Raw genomic sequence first — 19,548 nt, 5'->3', positions numbered from 1 at the left:
TCTTTTCGCCGTGAACGACGAAGAGGAACAAGCAAAACTAGGAGCAGTTACGAACTTTCTTCTGTAGATGTAACTTTCCTAAAAGAGGTGTTATTTTTGGAAATTTTAGAACCTACACAATTCAATAACGATTAGAAATTCCTGCAAAAACCCTACAAGCTCTTCACACTGTTTCTGACCACCCTGTAGAGGACATGCGCCCATAATGTGTGATTTCGTGTCATCTCCAACGCCTCTAAAGAAACCAATTGATGTTAAACCTTCCATTTATAAAACTACATCTGTTTCTGAAATAACTTTTTCCATAAAAATCACAAAAGAACGCTTTTCGTATTAGTGTGTTTTCTTTCCCACACCTTCTTCCTACGCTATTTTAAGGAAAATATTTCGCTGGATGTACTGTCGAATCGACACCTGATAATGGTGGTGGTGGTTGTTGGGATGTTTAAGGGGGACTAAACAGCTAAGGTCATCAGTCCCCCAACCTGATAATGATCCTGTTATAGTTTCGTTATTGGTTGTACTTAAGCACCCCACTGCAAGTAAATTGAACAACTTACCATTTTATTTGCACTTGTTTATAGGGAAAATGTTTGCATGACTTCTTTTCGTTTGCGAAAGAGAATAAAGAGTGTTTGAAAACTGTAGACTTAAACAGAATATTAAACAACTTCAGTAATTATCAGAAGTTGTTTTCAAAATATTTTATCCTTTTGTGTTTTAACGATCGCTTCTGAAAGTTAATGGAACAACTCTTAGTGAAATTTTATGTGGTTATGTTAATACAAATATAAAGTATGCGTATTAAATTTTTTAAAAATATATCTTACTGAAATTTTCTTTTTTATATAACAAGTGAACAAGGGAAAGCTGTTGCATAAATTTCCGTAGTAAAAAGCAGCTGGAAAGAAACTTAACCCCAGCGTCGTTAAACCCTAACATAGTGCAAGCAATAAGGGTACCCGAAGACGATGTTCGAAAATGAATTAAAGTTCAGGGAAAAGAAACATCAACTTTAAGATTCAGAGATAACGTCTTAATTCTATTAGAAACGACAGAGGACCTGGAAATCAGATAAATGGAATGGATAGCGTCTCGCAAGGACGTTGTAAGATCAATATAAACAAAAGTGAAACAGCGGCTAATGGAATGTATCCTAATTAAATCAGGTCATGTTCAAAGAACTAGCGCAGCAAATCAACCGCTAAAAGCGTAGGTTGAATTTTAGTTTTCGGTACAAAAAGGATATAAAATGTGGACTGGCAATACCAAGTACGAATTTAGTGAAAAAGTGAAAAATGCTAACTTCTAATATAAATTTAAATGTTACTCTTTTTTCTGTAACTACACTCTCAAGGGAAAAAAATAGGTGCAACACGAAGCTATCATTAGAATGGGATGGAAATCGGTAGATGTGATGAGGTACATGTACAGACAAGCAAATGATTACAGATCCAGAAAAACTGGATGACTTATTCAAGAGAAACAGCTTGATAAATTGAGCAAATGAATAAAGCATTGGTCCACCTCTGACCATTATGCAAGCAATTATGCGGCTTAGAATTGATTGATAGAGTTGTTGGATGTCCTGCCGAGTTATATTGTGCCAAATTCTGTCCAACTGACTAGTTACACCGTCAAAATCCCCGAGAAGGTTGGAGGGCACTATCCATAACGTTCCAAACATTCTCATTTCGGGGGAGTTCCAGCGATCTTGCTGGACAAGGTAGAGTTTGGTACGCTTAAAGACAAGCAGTAGAAACTACTCTCGTCATGTTTGGGCTAAAATGTAAGGCCAGATTGACTTGCCATGAAGGACAACAAAACGGGGCGTAGAATACCGTCGACCAACCGTTGTGCTGTAAAAATACCACAGATGACAACCGAAGGGGTCCTGCTATGAAATTAAATGGCCCGGATCATCGATCCTGGTTGTTGGGCCATATGGCGGACGACAGTGTTTGGTATCCGACCACTATCCTGGACTTCTCCAGAGACGTCTTCGGCCTGGAATCTCATTGACTGGAGTAGAATTGTCTTCAGAGATGAATCCCGCTTCGGATTTAGACCCAATGAGCAACGAAGATGTGTCTAAAGATGCCGCAGAGAGTGGTGTGAAACCAATCTAACTGTCGCCCGCCATACGGTTCGACAACCAGGAGCAATGGCCCGGGGGCCATTTCTTTTCATAGCAGGATCCCTATGGTTGTCATCCGCTGCACCCTTACAGCTCAGCGGTACGTTGACGATATTCTAAACCCCGTATGTTGTGCTTTATGGAAACCATCCTGGGTTTACATTTCGGCAAGATAATTCCCGTCGCACTCGGTAAGAGTTTCTGCTGTTTGTCTTCGCGTTTGCAAATCTCACCTTGTTCAGCAAGCAGATCTCTCCCAACTGTAGAACGTTTGGAGCATTATGGGCTGTGCCCTCCAACCATCTTGGAATTTTGACGATCTAACGCGGTAATTGAACAGAATTCGACACGATATCCCTCAAGAGGACACCCAACAACTTTACCAGTCACTGCCAAGCCGATTAACTACTTGCATAAGGGGTAGAGACGGACCTACGTGTTAATGACTTGCTCAATTTGTGAAGCTCTTTCTCTTCAATAAATCAACCAATTTTTCTGAAATTATAATCAGTTGTTTATCTGTACATGTACATTACATATACCTATTTCAGTGCCATTCCTGTGTGGTGACCTTTTTTGTCTTTGAATGCATTTGTCGAATTGCAGCCTTATATGGAAGTGAAGTGTGGCAATCAAGATTACAGACAAGAACAGAATAGAAGCCTTTGATATGTGATGCTACAGAGGAATGCTGGAGATTTGATGTGTCTACCAAAAATTAATAAGATGGCTATGAACATACTCGTGCAGAAAAGAGCTTTACAGCACAGCTTGGCTAAAGCTAGCGAAAGGTTGATAGAACGAGTCCTAAGGCACCAAGGAGTAGTTGATTTGATGACAGAGAAAGCATGAGTGGGAGACCAAGGCTTGGCTGCAGTAAGAATATTCAATTGTATGTAGGCTACGATCGCAGCTATGAAAAGATTTGCACAGGATAGACCTGTGCGGAGAGCTGCATCAAACCAGCCTTCAGACCAAAAGCCAATAACTTTATACACTGTGCATCGACAGAAATTGGTAAGTAGTGCACGTGCGACATTGAAATGAAACAATATACGTAGACAAGAGAGAGGAGGTATGGGGTGCTTGGTGTACCTTGATGGCCTTGTTCTGCTTCTGCAGCTCGCGGCAGAGGCTCTCGAGCTGTGTGCGGGCCCGCATGGCCTTGTGCAGCTCCACCTGCATGTGGTCGCGCTCCTTCTGCGTGCTCACCAGCTGCTCCTCCAGCTGGGCCTCCACCTCCTGCAACACACACGGCACCACCCCTCATGACTTTACTACAAGTATACTGCACAAAACAAGTTTTACACCAGATGGACATCTGCGTACGTGGGGGAGTTCACATTCAAGAGGAGCAGAGCATGACTGAATTACCTCGACGAAACTAAAAACATAAATTCACTATTACATAAAATCAGTTCCAAAGTGGACATCGTGCGTCTGAGTCACGCTGGGTGACTGAATACTGTAATGCTCCACTCCGTTCAGTGTAATACGCTTGGGTGTTCTTTGTGCGGTGTCCAGATGTTGATCGCGATGTGCTGCTCTTCGATGGTGGTTCTTCTAAGGGTATAGTATTTGTGAGTAGTGTACCCTCAACTGGTCCCAAGAATGTTCAGTCAGTTTCATGTCAGCAGTTACCACAGGTCATTCGATTCGGTTAATTCCTGCCTTCCCGAGGAACAAGCTCCAGATGCGGCGTCGATGTGCTTGTGCATTATCTCCGAGATATTAGCTGTAGGTATGGACAGGAGGCTGGAGGATCCTGTCCCTATACTGCACAGCCTCAAATACCCTCGACAGCGATGGGATGAAGTGAGAGGCGTCGGACGTCTATATGTGATACATGGTACTGATCCACATTACTGCTGAACACATGGCACGCCATTCATCACACGTGCATTGGTAATTGGGCACATCCACACTCTTATACTGGCTGTGGTGGTCTAGTGGTTAAAACACTAGACTCTGGTCCTGGAAGTCCAGGCTCAATCCTATACCTGTATAGGATTGAGCCTGGACTTCCAGCGATTTTTCCTCGTTCCAGTCCCGCCAGGATGGTCCCACGCCCACTCAGCCTTCTATCAAATGAATGTACTGGGGTACAAGGCGGCTGGTGCGATTATCCCTACTCTAGTGTCGCAGCGAAGAAAGGATCCACTCTGCCTGCAGTCAGGCCAACAGCCTGGCCATAAGGTTGAGTCACACATTTTGCCTTTCACACTCTTATACAACAATGATCAGGCGTCAGAAAAATCGGTCACTGGTGAGTGACAACAGCCAGAAGCGAATGATCCAGATTCCTATCGAGGTGTTCCCTCTTCGCCCATAATAGTGTTAGGGAGTTTTACTGTTTTCGTAAAGGACACTTACAAGTCAAATTCATTATGTGGATATGCTTTGCAAAAGTTATTGAAAAGGCTATGTAGGTAAGGATAGTTGATCATTTTATATCACACGATTTGCTGTCAAATGTACAGTGCGGCTTTAGAAGTCGTTTAACAACTGAAAATGCTATATTTTCTTTTCTCTGAGGTACTGGATGGCTTAAACAAAAGGTTTCGAAAGCTTGGCATATTTCTTGATCTAACTAAGGAATTTGATTGTGTTGATCACAAAATATTGCTCCAGAAGTGGACCATTACGGAATACAGGGAGTAGCTCACAACTGGTTCACCTCTTACTTTAGCAACAGGCAGCAAAAGGTCATTATTCACAACGTTGATAACGGCTGCGACGTGTGGTCTGAGTGGGGTACTTTCAAGTGGGGCGGGGGGTGCCCCAGGGATCAGTGTTAGGACCACTCCTGTTTCTTATTTATATAAATGATATGCCCTCTAGTTTTATGGGTAACTCTAAAATATTTTTGTTTGCTGATGACACTAGCTTGGTAGTGAAGGATGTTGTGTGCAACATTGGCTCGGTTTCAAATACTTTAGTACATGACCTTAGTTCACGGTTTGTAGGAAATTAACATTAAATTACAGTAAGACTCAGTTTTTACAGTTTCTCACACACAATTCAACACAATCTGACGTTTCAAATTCACAGAATGGGCATATGATAAGTGAAACTGAACAGTTCAGATTTCTAGGTGTTCAGATAGATAATAACCTGTCGTGGAAAGCCCACGTTCAGGATCTTGTTCAAAGACTTAATACTGCTATTTTTACTATTCGACCGGAATCAGAAGTGAGTGATCGTTCGACACAAAAATTAGTCTACTTTGTTTATTTTCATTCCCTATTGTAGTATGGTATTATATTTTGGGGTAACTCTTCCCATTCTAAAAGGATATTTTTGACTCAGAAACGGGCGGTTCGGGCAATTAGTGGTGTGAGTTCACGAACCTCTTGTCGACATTTGTTCACGAGTCTGGGTATTTTGACATAGGCCTCTCAATACGTATATTCCTTATTGTCGTTTCTTGTTACCAATATTAGTTTATTCCCAGGAATAAGCAGCTTTCACTCGGTTAATACTCGGCAGAAATCAAACGTACATTTGCATCGGACTTCCTTAACTCTTGTGCAAAAAGGTGTGCAGTATACTGCTGCATCCATTTTAAATAAGCTGCCACTCGAATTCAAGACTCTTAGCAGTAATCCACGCGCTTTCAAATCGGAACTGAAGAGTTTCTTCATGGGTCACTCCTACTCTGTCGAGGAGTTCCTTGGAAAATTAAGCTGATTTGTATTGTATTGCTGATAGCGTTTACTCAAACTTATGGACTGATTTTTTTAAGGTTCATGGACATTTATTTTTATCTGTTATTACGTTTATGTTGTAATTTCATGTACTGACACGTTCCATGACCTTGGAGATTTGCTCCTCAATTTGGTCCTACGAAACTTGACGAGTAAATAAACAAATAAATTTCATGATGTATGGTTCGACATACACCTTCAAACCTGCAGCTTACAGTACTGTTGCATCCTCCTCTGGGCTCTTATGAGCCATGACGTGCAAATAGCAGCCACCAATTGGTGCAGACACCATGGGTACGCACTACAAGACAGATCTTCAATGTTTTCCGTCTCACCGTATCGGATATGGCTAAAATGGTTCAAATGGCTCTGAGCACTATGGGACTCAACTGCTGAGGTTATTAGTCCCCTAGAACTTAGAACTAGTTAAACCTAACTAACCTAAGGACATCACAAACATCCATGCCCGAGGCAGGATTCGAACCTGCGACCGTAGCGGTCTTGCGGTTCCAGACTGCAGCGCCTTTAACCGCACGGCCACTTCGGCCGGCATATCGGATATGACATCAGTTGCATGGTCACAGCTTGAAATCATTCTCTGAGGGATGCTTATACACTGAGCAAGTCTATACAAGCCAAGCTGTCTCGTTCATGGCTGGAGACCCAGTGCTCTCTATCGAACTGCATGGAGAGCGCAGGTTTCTATTACACGCATTGCATACACTAACTTCAAATTCACATCATATGAATTATGCACAATGTTCGAAGTCATTTTCGAGGTATATTTATTGCAGGATCTACACAGAACAACTAATTTCGACGCTAAACCCTTACTGCTACTTTGTTGTTCAGTTAGATCCAGACAGCCTACATGATCACATTGTTTACATTTGGCCACTCCCTTTGTCAAAAAAATAAGATGCCCACATCAACAACAACAAATCCACTACAAACAGCGTCATCGTTAAAACAAAAATTTGAAGGACCAGGTGTGCCATGTGGGGGTTTCTTCCCTGAAGAACTGATACATAGATTACTTTCAACGGCGTGGCTTGCTTTGTTTGTGAACTGGTTACCACGGAATTTCGTTTTATTGAATTTCTTGATGCGTGGCATAGTGTGTATTTATTGCACAGTAAAGGATACGTACTTCCACAAATATATGTAGCACTAGGGCAACAAATATTCAGTAACACGTGTACAAACTGCTTCAGCGAAACAAAAGTAAATACTAGCAAAGGTAACCATTTACAGACGCTTGAAACATGCACTGTTACCAACATATACAATTTATCATGTGTATAATCGCTGGAAACAGAAAATTCACCGTTCTTTTCGAAATAATACTGGTTTCTGTAACAGAAATAAAGGGGACGTGGCGGCATACATTTAAAATTGGCTATATATAGGTTGTTTTTCCATTTGAAACCGTATAATGTATATATCAATGTAATCAGCAAAGGCTATAGAATTTAATAAAGTCACAAAAAATTTCGATTTTTCCACTATTTATAAGTACCCTGTATTCTTAAGGAACAACTTTGTAGTCTGCCGAAGCCGTGCTGGCGCGACTGTTTAGGAAGAGTCGGCATGGAGTTCTGCATGCGGAAACCAGGTCGCATCTGACCCATATGTTCGCAAACTTTATAAATAGTTATGGCATCCGTTTCAGCTGACACTTTATGAAGCAGCGGTCTCCCCACGTGCTCTGCCTAATAAAAATGATACTATTGGCTACAGCTCTACTAAAAATCCTGCATAACGGAGAGAAATGTCAGAGACGTAGACTTCCCAGAACGAAATTTTCACTCTGCAGCGGCGTGTGCGATGATAAACTTTCTGTCAGATTGAAACTGCGTGCTGGACAGGGACTCCAACTCGCGAATTTCGCCTACCGCGGGCAAGCATTCTACCAAGAGCTCTACTAAGTGAGCTACCCAAGAACGACGAGGTGAGGTACTGACGGTAGTAAGGCTGTGAATCGTGCTTGGGTAGCTCACTTGGTAGAGCACTTGCCCGTGGAAGGCGAAGGTCAAGGGTCCCGAATTCGTGTCTCGGCACACAGTTTTAATCTTGCAGGAAGTTTCATGTAGACAATCATGGGCCAAGATTGGGACAATCCTTCACTTTTGCTCATGCGCAATTTTGGTGGCATCGCGAGCGAAGGTGCGGCGAAGCGCAAGTTTTAGCATCATTCCAGATAGAGGCTTCGACACTGGACATTCGAAATTAGATTTTGGACATTCGGTTTTCGACACATGCGCGACGGCTTTCTGCAGTCCGCAACTCACCACCCAGCCACACATTAAATGTAAAGTTCATACAACAATGGGGTGAGTCTGCAGCACTGACGTGGAAGTAGGCGCGGTTCTATGCTTCACATAACTAGGCACTTTGATCGCTCAGGCATCACGAGTTGATGTCACGGATATCGCTTTCTGTCTGGTCTTCATGCATGTTTGACTCCTTCAACTTTTCAAAATAGACGCAATCATCATGGTCAATCCGACACCACATTTGCTATTCAATTAAGTATATCGCGAATTTATTATCATACTTGGCTTCATTCCTCCCCGTGGTATACTTTCCGATCCAGTATCACAAGGAACTAATTCAGATTCTGTCCTGCACTCACTCCGATTTTCGAGATGATCAGATTTGTAATTTCACGTCGTTTATGGCTCTATATACAGTCAACCTTTGTCAATAAGTTGTGATTTTAATTTCTGCAAATGATCGCGAATGCACCCGTGGTGTACGGGTTGCGTCTTTGATTAGTTATCAAACCGTCCACGGTCCCGGGTTCGAAATCCGCCACCACTTAAATTTTGGTTAATGATCAGCACTGGCGGCAGAAGCCTTCCGGCATAAGAAGTCACCCTCATTCTGCCAACGGCCTTGTCAAAGAGGGCGGAGGCGCGGACAGAGATGCACGGCACTCTTGTCCTTGGGGTGGGAAACTGCCCCTAAAGGTGGAATAATTACCAATGATCAAAGGGTGGAAACCACCGCATTAAAGACACAGGAGGTGTGGCCTGTAATTGAAAAAGTGTCATGATGATCTCTCCATTGGCAAAAGATTCCGGAATAGTCCCCCATTCGGATCTCCGGGAGGGGACTGCCAAGGCGGAGGTGACTGTGAGAAAAAGATTGAATAATCAACGAAAGGATAACGTTCTACGAGTCGGGCGTGGAATGTCAGAAGAGACGAGTATAGGGTAATATCAACATCAGCAGAAAATGGTATAATGGGAGTAGGATTCGTTATGAATAGGAAGGTACGGCAGAGAGTTACTGTGAACAGTTCAGTGATAGGGTTGTTCTTATCAGAATCGACAGCAAACCGACACCGATAACGATAGTTCAGCTCACATCCCACGCTGAACATGAAAACTTAAACTTTGTGTTCTGCCTTACGGCAGGTCTTGTCATGGGGGAAGCCTCGTCAGAGAGGTCCACCGCATGAGCGTCTAGGGAAGTGATTCCAGTGGTGGTTTCCCGTTGCCTTCCACTGGTGATGAAATTATAATGAGGACAACACAACACCCAGTCCCCGAGCGGAGAAAATCTCCGACCCAGCTGGGAATCGAACCCGGGCCCCTTGGCGTGACAGACCGCCGCGCTGACCACTCAGCTTTTTATTTATTTATTTATTTATTTATTTGTTTCACTCATAGCAATTTCATTTCCAGAAATTTCATATTTCGTTTATTAAACACACAGAAATCACGAAATCATTACTGAGGTATGCGCTCTTACATGTAAGTAATAACGAATATTGCAGAAAAATCTTAAGTTACACGAATAGCAGTGTCTCAGAACGTGTTGCGTATATGAAGAGGAAAAAAATTTCTTTCACCCATCCGTGCGCGAACCCACTTCCCTTTATATGGCACTCCCGCGCGCTGACCACTTTTCCCCCCACAAAAACAGTAACAAAAATGGCTACAATGAAATGACATAAGTAAGGTGACATAATTTCAGTCATGAATTACAGCATTCAAAGAATGAGGAATCATACTCAGTCTTTAGCAGTAGCACAATTTAGCACCTTCACTGTCACCTTCAACTGGTGGCAGTTCAGCATGCACATTTTCTTCTTCTGCAGCCTGAGGTTCGCCATAATCATTTCCCAGACCCAAATTAATCATTCAGTAAATCCTTGCTGTGTATTCCTTCCACGGTAAATTACGTGGACAGAAGAGCAGTCCCGAACACCGACATCACAAAATCCTTCACTGCCTTGTTATTTTTGTCAGTTCCAGCTTTCTAAACGCATCCTTGGGGAGTTCAAGATCTTCCTTTGTAACAGACACCAGATGTTTGTCGTCATATTCTTGTATCTGCTGTACTACTGATTTATTTTTCACGTGTCACTCGTGTCACTTGCAGGTGAGGTTAGGGTCGGGAACGTAACCCAACCCATTCCCTCTCTACTAGAAATCCAGTTCCTAACCTATACCCATTCTGTTGAAGACAATTCGGAGCATGTTACCATTTTTGCAAGTACTCGCAGTGTTGCGGCAAGTCTGTCTTTCGCAGGCACGGCATTTCTGGGGTGTGTTCTCACTCGTAATATGAGAGCCGGCCGCGGTGGCCGTGCGGTTCTGGGCGCTGCAGTCCGGAACCGCGGGACTGCTACGGTCGCAGGTTCGAATCCTGCCTCGGGCATGGATGTGTGTGATGTCCTTAGGTTAGTTAGGTTTAAGTAGTTCTAAGTTCTAGGGGACTGATGACCTAAGATGTTGAGTCCCATAGTGCTAGAGCCATTTTTCGTAATATGAGGAGCCACTTTTTTTTTTGAGCTCATATTGAAATGCACTGTCGTCCATTCGCAAGTAATGTTCATACGGCTTTACATCCTCGACTTGCAGCTCCCGTAGCACATTTTGTTGGATGCTTTTGCCATTTCGCCGTGAAACGCACGGCCTCAGCCAAGTGCGTTTCCTTTTTCTTTTCTTCTACTCCTCTTCCAAGCGTGAATACAAAGTAGTTGTGTACACGCAACTGCAGAGCACAGCAATAGGTTTTCATCGGCCATTCTGAAGAACCTGTGAAGTCAAAGATGTTTCTGAAAGAAAATACGGTGAATATTTGATTACATTTCTTTGTGAAAGAAAATCTGATAATTTAATACCGGCCTAAGCAACAATATGGCGTAACATCGGGAGAGTACGTGAGCCATGCCGTAGGACCATCGCGCATCATCTACCTCTCAGGAAATGTGTTATTCAGTACATCCCTCACATTCAGACTCCAATGTGGAGGTGCACCACCATGCTGGGAGATGATGGACGGCTGCAGCTCTTCGATCTGTGATAGCAGGAATTATTTGAGTGTGTACAGGTAAACATTTCCTGTTATGGTTTTCTTTACGGACAAAAATGGGCCTATCACCCGATCTTGCATTATGCCGCATCCACCGGGATACCATGAAGATGTTCACGTTAGTGTGTTTTATTTTCAAAAAGTCCTAATGTTATGGCAATTTAAATGTTCAGAAATGTGAAACTTTCCTTTATCTGAAAACAGGCGTTGTTTCAGTAAGTCGTTGTCAACATCTATGGAGGCCTGCATGGAACGCGCGAATGCATACCTCAGAAGACGATAGTTTGGCTTCAGTGCTTAGCCTATTTGCACTTTATATGCCAGAAAACGTAACCGCTCACGTAACATTTTATGAACAGTTAACCGTGCTTCCTTCAATTCGCGTGATCCACGACGAATTAACTCCTGGGCCTGCGGTGAAACGCATCTTGCAGTCCTTGCTTGGAACACAGGGGGACGTCTACTTCGAGAAAGATATTTGGCAGTTCCCGTCTCTTTAAAGTTTTTGAGCCATGTAATTATGCTTGATTTTTACAGGTTGTTCTCTCCATATTTGCGTCGATAATTCCCCAGTGCCGTTGTCACATATTCGGATTTTGCATACCAGATGACGCAATACGCCTCCTCCTCGTCTGTCGTCATTTTGATGCAATACAAATCAAATCTACAGCAAAAAGACACAGGAAGAAAGCCTTGAGAGCTGCTAAAAGTTTTAATAGAAACCCGATTCTCTAAATAGATTAAAAGTTATGTATTTTTAATAATAGCGGGTCTGTGGGCACCCTGTATAGTTACGTAAAACGCTTCAGTAATATCTGAAGGCAATCGCTGTAGTATAATGGCCTAAATCATTTCGAACTTTTGTAACACTACCCTCATTTGTAAAATCATTTCGCGTTCAACAATCCTGTACTGTTACAATTATATATTAATACCTTCAGCTGCTGACGGGCGTTGATATATATCAACGGGGACAGGTGAAAATGTGTGCTCCGACCGGGACTCCAACACGGATCTCCTGCTTAGATGGCAGACGCTCTATCCATCTGAGCTACCAAGGACACAGACGATAGGGCGACTGCAGGGACTGTCCCGCGCACGCCTCCCGCGAGACACACATTCTCACCTCGTATGTCCACACACTACATTCGTAGTGTCCCTACCCAACACACTTATTACTCGTGGAAGACATTCTTACCAAGTCCCGTAAGAGTTCGGGTATTATGTGTGCATCCGCACAGAAGGAGGAGGTCATGGCCGGTATTGCCAGAACTATATACTTATATGGATATGGTGTCTGTTCTTAAGGACATGTCCGAAAGAACAGACACCATATCCATATAAGTATATCCTGTACTATAGTCTAGCTCCTGTTTGCTGAATATTGTTTAGTGTTAGGGCGCACGTATAATAATAGTGATCTGTAATAATTCCAGCATGCCTACTGTCTGCGATGCTTTCATTAATTCAGCCTTCATTAAGTAACAGAATATCTGAGTTACTACCACCCATTGTGGTTTTGTAAATCACTGTTCACCCCACTGCACTAAACCGGCCCAGAAAGATTAATGAAGTAACTGTGATATCCGTGATTTTGATTACTGTGTTTTAGCCGGTCTAAAGGCATCATTTTAACTGATTATCAGCTCCTCATGAATCCGTTTTGCATTTTTTGTATATTTGATGGCGACTTCTCGTTGATTGTCGTCAGTTTGTCAGTGTCTCTCTCTGTCAACTGGAAGTTTCAAAAATTAGAACATCAGCTTTTCGGTAAATTTATTGTTTGTTGATTAGGTTCTGCACTATTACGATATTAGGAAGAATGCACCGTCGAGTGGAAATCAGATCCCCTTAAGAACAGCCCGATTGCGGTTTATTATAGTGAAAAGTTACTCTGTACAGAGAGATTTGCCTAAGAAAGAATGTCTTCACAGCTCTAATGAAACTAAAGACACATGTAGTATAATCTAAATGACGCGAAGACGATTGGGTTTATTAAGATGCGATTGGAACCGTACACCGCTTTAGCCGTTTAGTAATTCAGATGCTGGCTGCTGACCGCTGCTAATGGCTGATAAGACTAACTTTTAACTCTTTCAGAGTGTTCCTGCACTGATTACAATGACACGACCTAGTGGCAATAGGACCAACTATAATAGTCTATATATGTACCTGTTCCTATTTTACTAGACTTTCGAGAACTTTCACAAAAAGGAACGCCTGATACTTTAAGACGTAGAGAGAAATTGATCGAAATCTGTACTGACAAAGTAAGTGCTGAATAAATCCAGTTGTTAGTATCAACATTGCATAGGTTGGTTGGTTTGAGGAAGGAGACCAGACAGCGAGGTCATCGGTCTCATCAGATTAGGGAAGGACGGGGAAGGAAGTCGGCCGTGCCCTTTGAAAGGAACCATCCCGGCATTTGCCTGGAGCGATTTAGGGAAATCACGGAAAATCTAAATCAGGATGGCCGGACGCGGGATTGAACCGATGTCCTCCCGAATGCGAGTCCAGTGTCTAACCACTGCGCCACCTCGCTCGGTTCAACATTGCATGTGGTAAGGCAGTTAAGATAGGGCATTCTAAATACATCCGTAATGACTAAATACATCGTGATGTGATTTTCGCTAAGTTATAGCGGAAAATGGGAGTTTTCTGACGTATGAAATTAAACCTAACATTTGTAGCTACCGAATAAAGACACCGAATTCTTTTAGATGGAACTATATACTCTTTTCTGTGACACTGGAAACGGCCTTCTAAAAGGAAGTGAACAACATTACATGTGCGGAACTCTTTATGGAATAGTAACAAGATAACAGCGCTACGAACTGTTGTCCCGACAGTCATCGGCCAGTGACCTACATCTTCAGCAAAACTCACGGGCCTATCGATCCTGAATTCAGTGGTCGGCGAAAGAAAGTGCTACGTGACGAGAGCGTATTTTGCGTTCCTGAATGTTACGTGTTTGGTTATGTTCAAAGAAAAGAAGACAAATACAAAAAGACAAAGCACTTCGTACGGTAGACAGTTTTTTGTAGCGGTAGAGTTGGGTTGGGTTGCTTGGGGGAAGAGACCAAACAGCGAGGTCATCGGTCTTATCGGATTAGGGAAGGACGGGGAAGAAAGTCGGCCGTGCACTTTCAAAGGAACCATCCCGGCATTTGCCTGGAGCGATTTAGGGAGATCACGGAAAACCTAAATCATGATGGCCGGACGCGGGACTGAACCGTCGTTCTCCCGAATGCGAGCCCAGTCTGCTAACCACTGAGCCACCACGCTCGGTTCCTAGCGGTAGATATGGGATTACTTGTTGCTAGAATGAAGTGCATTCGAAAACACAACAGATAATGCGATCAAGCAAATCCTTACTTAATTGAGTACAGCTAAAGAGAAGCCACATGGTATAACAGAAATAACAGGAGTAGACGAAAACAGCCTCATAATTATACCAAATCAGGGTAATGGGCGTTAAATCGAACAAAGTTTTTTTCAACCAACAGACCCAGGAGGTAGAGATATGGCCATAGAACGAAACCAGTCACCTACTATCGTGCCCAAGTTTGTCCCGTAAGCGAACTTCCTTGGGTGTGTGTAGCTGCGCTGTTTTTTTTTTTTCGACAAAGCTGCTGCTGTGGTGGTTGATCATTTGTTTGACACTGTCTACTGCGTAGCGACCTCGGAGGCAGGAATTTCGAGCACTTGCTGAAAAAAAAAAGTGATGAAACAAATGGGAGTTTAAAATTTTATTTTTGTTTTCAAGCACTGTCTTAGTTCATCTTTACTGTTTTGTTGTACTTGTTAGAGTAAAAGTTCATTCATCCTCTTTATTAGCGAAACTCAGAACATTTCCTTTACTCTTTATAGCACCATGGGTTGGCTGTCTTACTACAGGATCTTATCAAATCAGCGGCATTGCGGTACTTTTAGCGTATTTGATTTAATACTCAAGCTTTCAAATTGTTCAAATAGCTCCAAGCACTATGGGACTTAACATCTGAGGTCATCAGTACCCTATACCTAGAACTACTTAAACCTAACTAACCTAAGGACATCACACACATCCATGCCCGAGGCAGGATTCGAACCTGCGACCGTAGCAGCAGCGCGGTTGCGGACTGAAGCGCCTAGAACCGCTCGGCCACTGCAGCCGGCGGTACTCAAGCTTTAGCCAGTACAAACCCGTCTTCGCATCCGAGGACGCTGACGCACGCCTGTGCAATTGCTCGCAACTAGGAGGTACATCGGTTCGACTCCTAGTGATGAAACAAATTTTCGCTGCCAGTATCTGGCCGGCAAGGGAAGGAGAGGTGGTGGTGTTAGGTTCCTTATCAGCAGTCTTTGCGCCAGATCCGTCCGTCGGCGGTCCCCTTGGTGCTAATCGGCAGGAGCAGGCATGTCCCGGCACCAGGTTTCACACTCTGCCTCCTCTCGCCATCATCGCGTAACACCAACATTACGCTACACTACACTCTAAACGCACCCATTACTCACCGAGTCTCTACAAATACGTACACCACATAACTATCAGATATCTATATCTACACCTACATGATTACCCTGCAGTTCACAATTAAGTGCCTGGTAGAGGGTTCATCGAACAACCTTGAAATTATTTCTCTACCGTTCCATTCTCGAAAAGCGTACAGGAAAAACGAACACTTTAAATCTTTCCTTGTGAGCTCTGATTTCTCAACTTTTCACAACGACCATTCCTCCCTAGGTACGTGGTCACCAACGGAGTATTTTCGCGCTCGAACGCGAAACTTGATGATTGAAATTTCATGAGATGATCCTGCCGCAACCAAAAACACCTTTGTTTTAATTATTGTCACCCCTTCTCTGGACTTTTTCCATGTTCTCCGTCAATTCCAACTGATGCGGATCCCACACCGCACACCAATACTCCAGACGAGGGCGGACAAGCGTAGTCTAGGTAGTGTCTTTAGTAGACCTGTTGCATCTTCTAACTGTTCTGCCAATAAAACGCAGCCTTTAGTTAGCTTTCCCCAAACATCTGTGTGATCATTCTGGTCTAAGTTGTTCGTAATTGTAATACCTAAGTATTTAGTTGAATGACAGCCTTCAGATTTGTGTGATTTATCGTATAAAAGATATTCAGCGGATTCTCTTCAGTACTCATGTGGATAACTTCACACTTTCCAATAATTAGAGTCGATTGCCAATTTTCGCACCAAATCATTGTCTATATCAATTGGAAACTGCTTTTGATCGAGTGATGACTTTACAGGACAGTAAATGACAGCATCGTCTGCAGAAAATCTAAGAGGAACGCTCAAGTTGTCTCCTAAATCGTTTATGTAGATTAGGAACAGCATAGAGCCTTTATCACTTCTTTGCGTGATGGCAGATATTACTTAGGCTTTGCTTGATAACTTTCCGTCAGTTACTACGAACTGTAACTTTCCTGACAGCAAATCATGTCGATAGCACTCATTATTTAGTGAGAATTAAGACATAGTTGTGTTCCATAAGAACGATATTTTCTGGATCCCTGTTGGCTGTTTGTCAATAATCACTTTCTTCGAGGTAATTCATAGCGTTCGAGCACAGTGTATGTTCCGAAATCCTACTCTAAATCGACGGTAGCGATGTAACTGTTATAAAGCGGATTACTCCTGTTTCCTTTCTTCGATATAGGAATCACTTATGCAACTTCGCAGTGTTACCCGCAAAGTTAGGGGCGCAGGAATAACACCCTTTCCGACCGGCAGCTGAACCAGCCCCGTTGGACATCCCAGTAAACAATGCCATAACATTTACATTGGAAATTTGTGGTAAGGTCTTATGGGACGAAACTATTGAGGTCATCGGTCCCTAAGCCTACACACTACTTAATCTAACTTAAGCTAACTTACTCTAAGGACAACACACACACACACCTATGGCCGAGGGAGGACTCGAACCTCCAACGGAGGGAGCCGCGCGGACCGTGACAAGACGCCTCAGACCACACACATTTACATTTCATACGTATCGTAGTGAATTCGCGTCTAAAGCGACCAGCCAGGAATAGAATTTTAAAATTTGCTTGGTTTAAGTGCTGAACTGAAACCGTTATCTTCAGGTAATTTAAGTATTAACGGACTCTTTAAGGGGGGACGTATGAGAAAATACGCGGGTACACAAGCTAATTTTACTGTTTGAGAGATAACTGAACTAAATTTTGCACTTGTAGTAATTATGTTATTGGCTATAATCTACATCTCTTTTTCATTTTTTTTTTGTCAAATAAACTAATCAGGATGTTGCCGGATACTTTTAGAACACGAACCATCACATGCCCCCCCCCCCCCCTCATGAACCATGGACCTTGCCGTTGGTGGGGAGGCTTGCGTGCCTCAGCGATACAGATAGCCGTACCGTAGGTGCAACCTCAACGGAGGGGTATCTGTTGAGAGGCCAGACAAACGTGTGGTTCCTGAAGAGAGGCAGCTGCCTTTTCAGTAGTTGCAGGGGCAACAGTCTGGATGATTAACTGATCTGTCCTTGTAACACTGACCAAAACGGCCTTGTTGTGCTGGTACTGCGAACGGTTGAAAGCAAGGGGAAACTACAGCCGTAATTTCTCCCGAGGGCATGCAGCTTTACTGTATGGTTAAATGACGATGGCGTCCTCTTGGGTAAAATATTCCGCAGGCAAAATAGACCCCCATTCGGATCTCCGGGCGGGGACTGCTCAGGAGGACGTCGTTATCAGGAGAAAGAAAACTGGCGTTCTACGGATCGGAGCGTGGAATGTCAGATCCCTTAATCGGGCAGGTAGGTTAGAAAATTTAAAAAGGGAAATGGATAGGTTAAATTTAGATATAGTGGGAATTAGTGAAGTTCGGTGGCAGGAGGAACAAGACTTTTTCTGTCAGGTGAATACAGGGTTATAAATACAAAGTCAATAGGGGTAATGCAGGAGTAGGTTTAATAATGAATAAAAAAATTAGGAATGCGGGTAAGCTACTACAAACAGCATAGTGAACGCATTATTGTGGCCAAGATAGACACGAAGCCCACGCCTACTACAGTAGTCCGAGTTTATAAGCCAACTAGCTCTGCAGATGACGAAGAAATTGAAGAAATGTATGATGAAATAAAAGAAATTATTCAGATAGAGAAAAGAGACGAAAATTTAATAGTCATGGGTGACTGGAATTCAGTAGTAGGAAAAGGGAGAGAAGGAAACGTTGTAGGTGAATATGGATTGGGGGTAAGAAATGAAAGAGGAAGCCGCCTGGTAGAGTTTTGCACAGAGCACAATTTAATCATAGCTAACACTTGGTTTAAGAATCATGAAAGAAGGTTGTATACATGGAAGAATCCTGGAGATACTAAAAGGTTTCAGGTAGATTATATAATGGTAAGACAGAGATATAGGAACCAGGTTTTAAATTGTAAGACATTTCCAGGGGCAGATGTGGGCTCTGACCACAACCTATTGGTTATGAACTGTAGATTAAAACTGAAGAAACTGCAAAAAGGTGGGAATTTAAGGAGATGGGACCTGGATAAACTGACTAAATCAGAGGTTGTACAAAGTTTCATGGAGAGCATAAGGGAACAATTGACAGGAATGGGGGAAAGAAATACGGTAGAAGAAGAATGGGTAGCTTTGAGGAATGAAGTAGTGAAGGCAGCAGAGGATCAAGTAGGTAAAATGACGAGGGCTAATAGAAATCCTTGGGTAACAGAAGAAATATTGAATTTAATTGATGAAAGGAGAAAATATAAAAAAGCAGTAAATGAAGCAGGCAAAAAGGAATACAAACGTCACAAAAATGAGAACGACAGGATGTGTATAATGGCCAAGCAGGGATGGCTAGAGGACAACAAATGTAAGGATGTAGTGGCTTATCTCACTAGGGGTAAGATAGATACTGCCTACAGGAAAATTAAAGAGACGTTTGGAGAAAAGAGAACCACTTGCATGAATATCAAGAGCTCAGATGGAAACCCAGTTCTAAGCAAAGAAGGGAAAGCAGAAAGGTGGAAGGAGTATGTAAAGGGCCTATACAAGGGCGATGTACTTGAGGACAATATTATGGAAATGGAAGAGGATGTAGATGAAGATGAAATGGGAGATACGATACTGCGTGAAGAGTTCGACAGAGCACTGAAAGATCTGAGTCGAAACAAGGCCCCGGGAGTAGACAACATTCCATTAGAGCTACTGACGGCCTTGGAGAGCCAGTTCTGACAAAACTCTACCATCTGGTGAGCAAGATGTACGAGACAGGCGAAATACCCTCAGACTTAAAGAAGAATATAATAATTCCAATCCCAAAGAAAGCAGGTGTTGACTGATGTGAAAATTACCGAACTATCAGTTTAATAAGTCACGGCTGCAAAATACTAACACGA

At 42.9% G+C, this 19,548-nt stretch overlaps 1 protein-coding gene across 1 annotated transcript in view; it reads right to left on the bottom strand.

Annotated features, from left to right (window-relative positions):
* LOC124576608 (alpha-taxilin) overlaps positions 1-19,548 on the bottom strand; it is a 242,828-nt gene that overhangs the window by 19,283 nt on the left and 203,997 nt on the right. Inside the window, exon 3 of the mRNA XM_047131212.1 lies at positions 3,233-3,379. Within this exon, the coding sequence (XP_046987168.1) occupies positions 3,233-3,379 (147 nt within the window). The remainder of the gene's footprint in view (positions 1-3,232; positions 3,380-19,548) is intronic.

The sequence above is a fragment of the Schistocerca americana genome, chromosome 1, assembly GCF_021461395.2.
Source record: "Schistocerca americana isolate TAMUIC-IGC-003095 chromosome 1, iqSchAmer2.1, whole genome shotgun sequence".
In the NCBI taxonomy this organism is placed as follows: Eukaryota; Metazoa; Arthropoda; class Insecta; order Orthoptera; family Acrididae; genus Schistocerca; species Schistocerca americana.
Note: the sequence above shows the minus strand (reverse complement) of the source record. Positions and strands in the feature narration are given on the sequence as shown.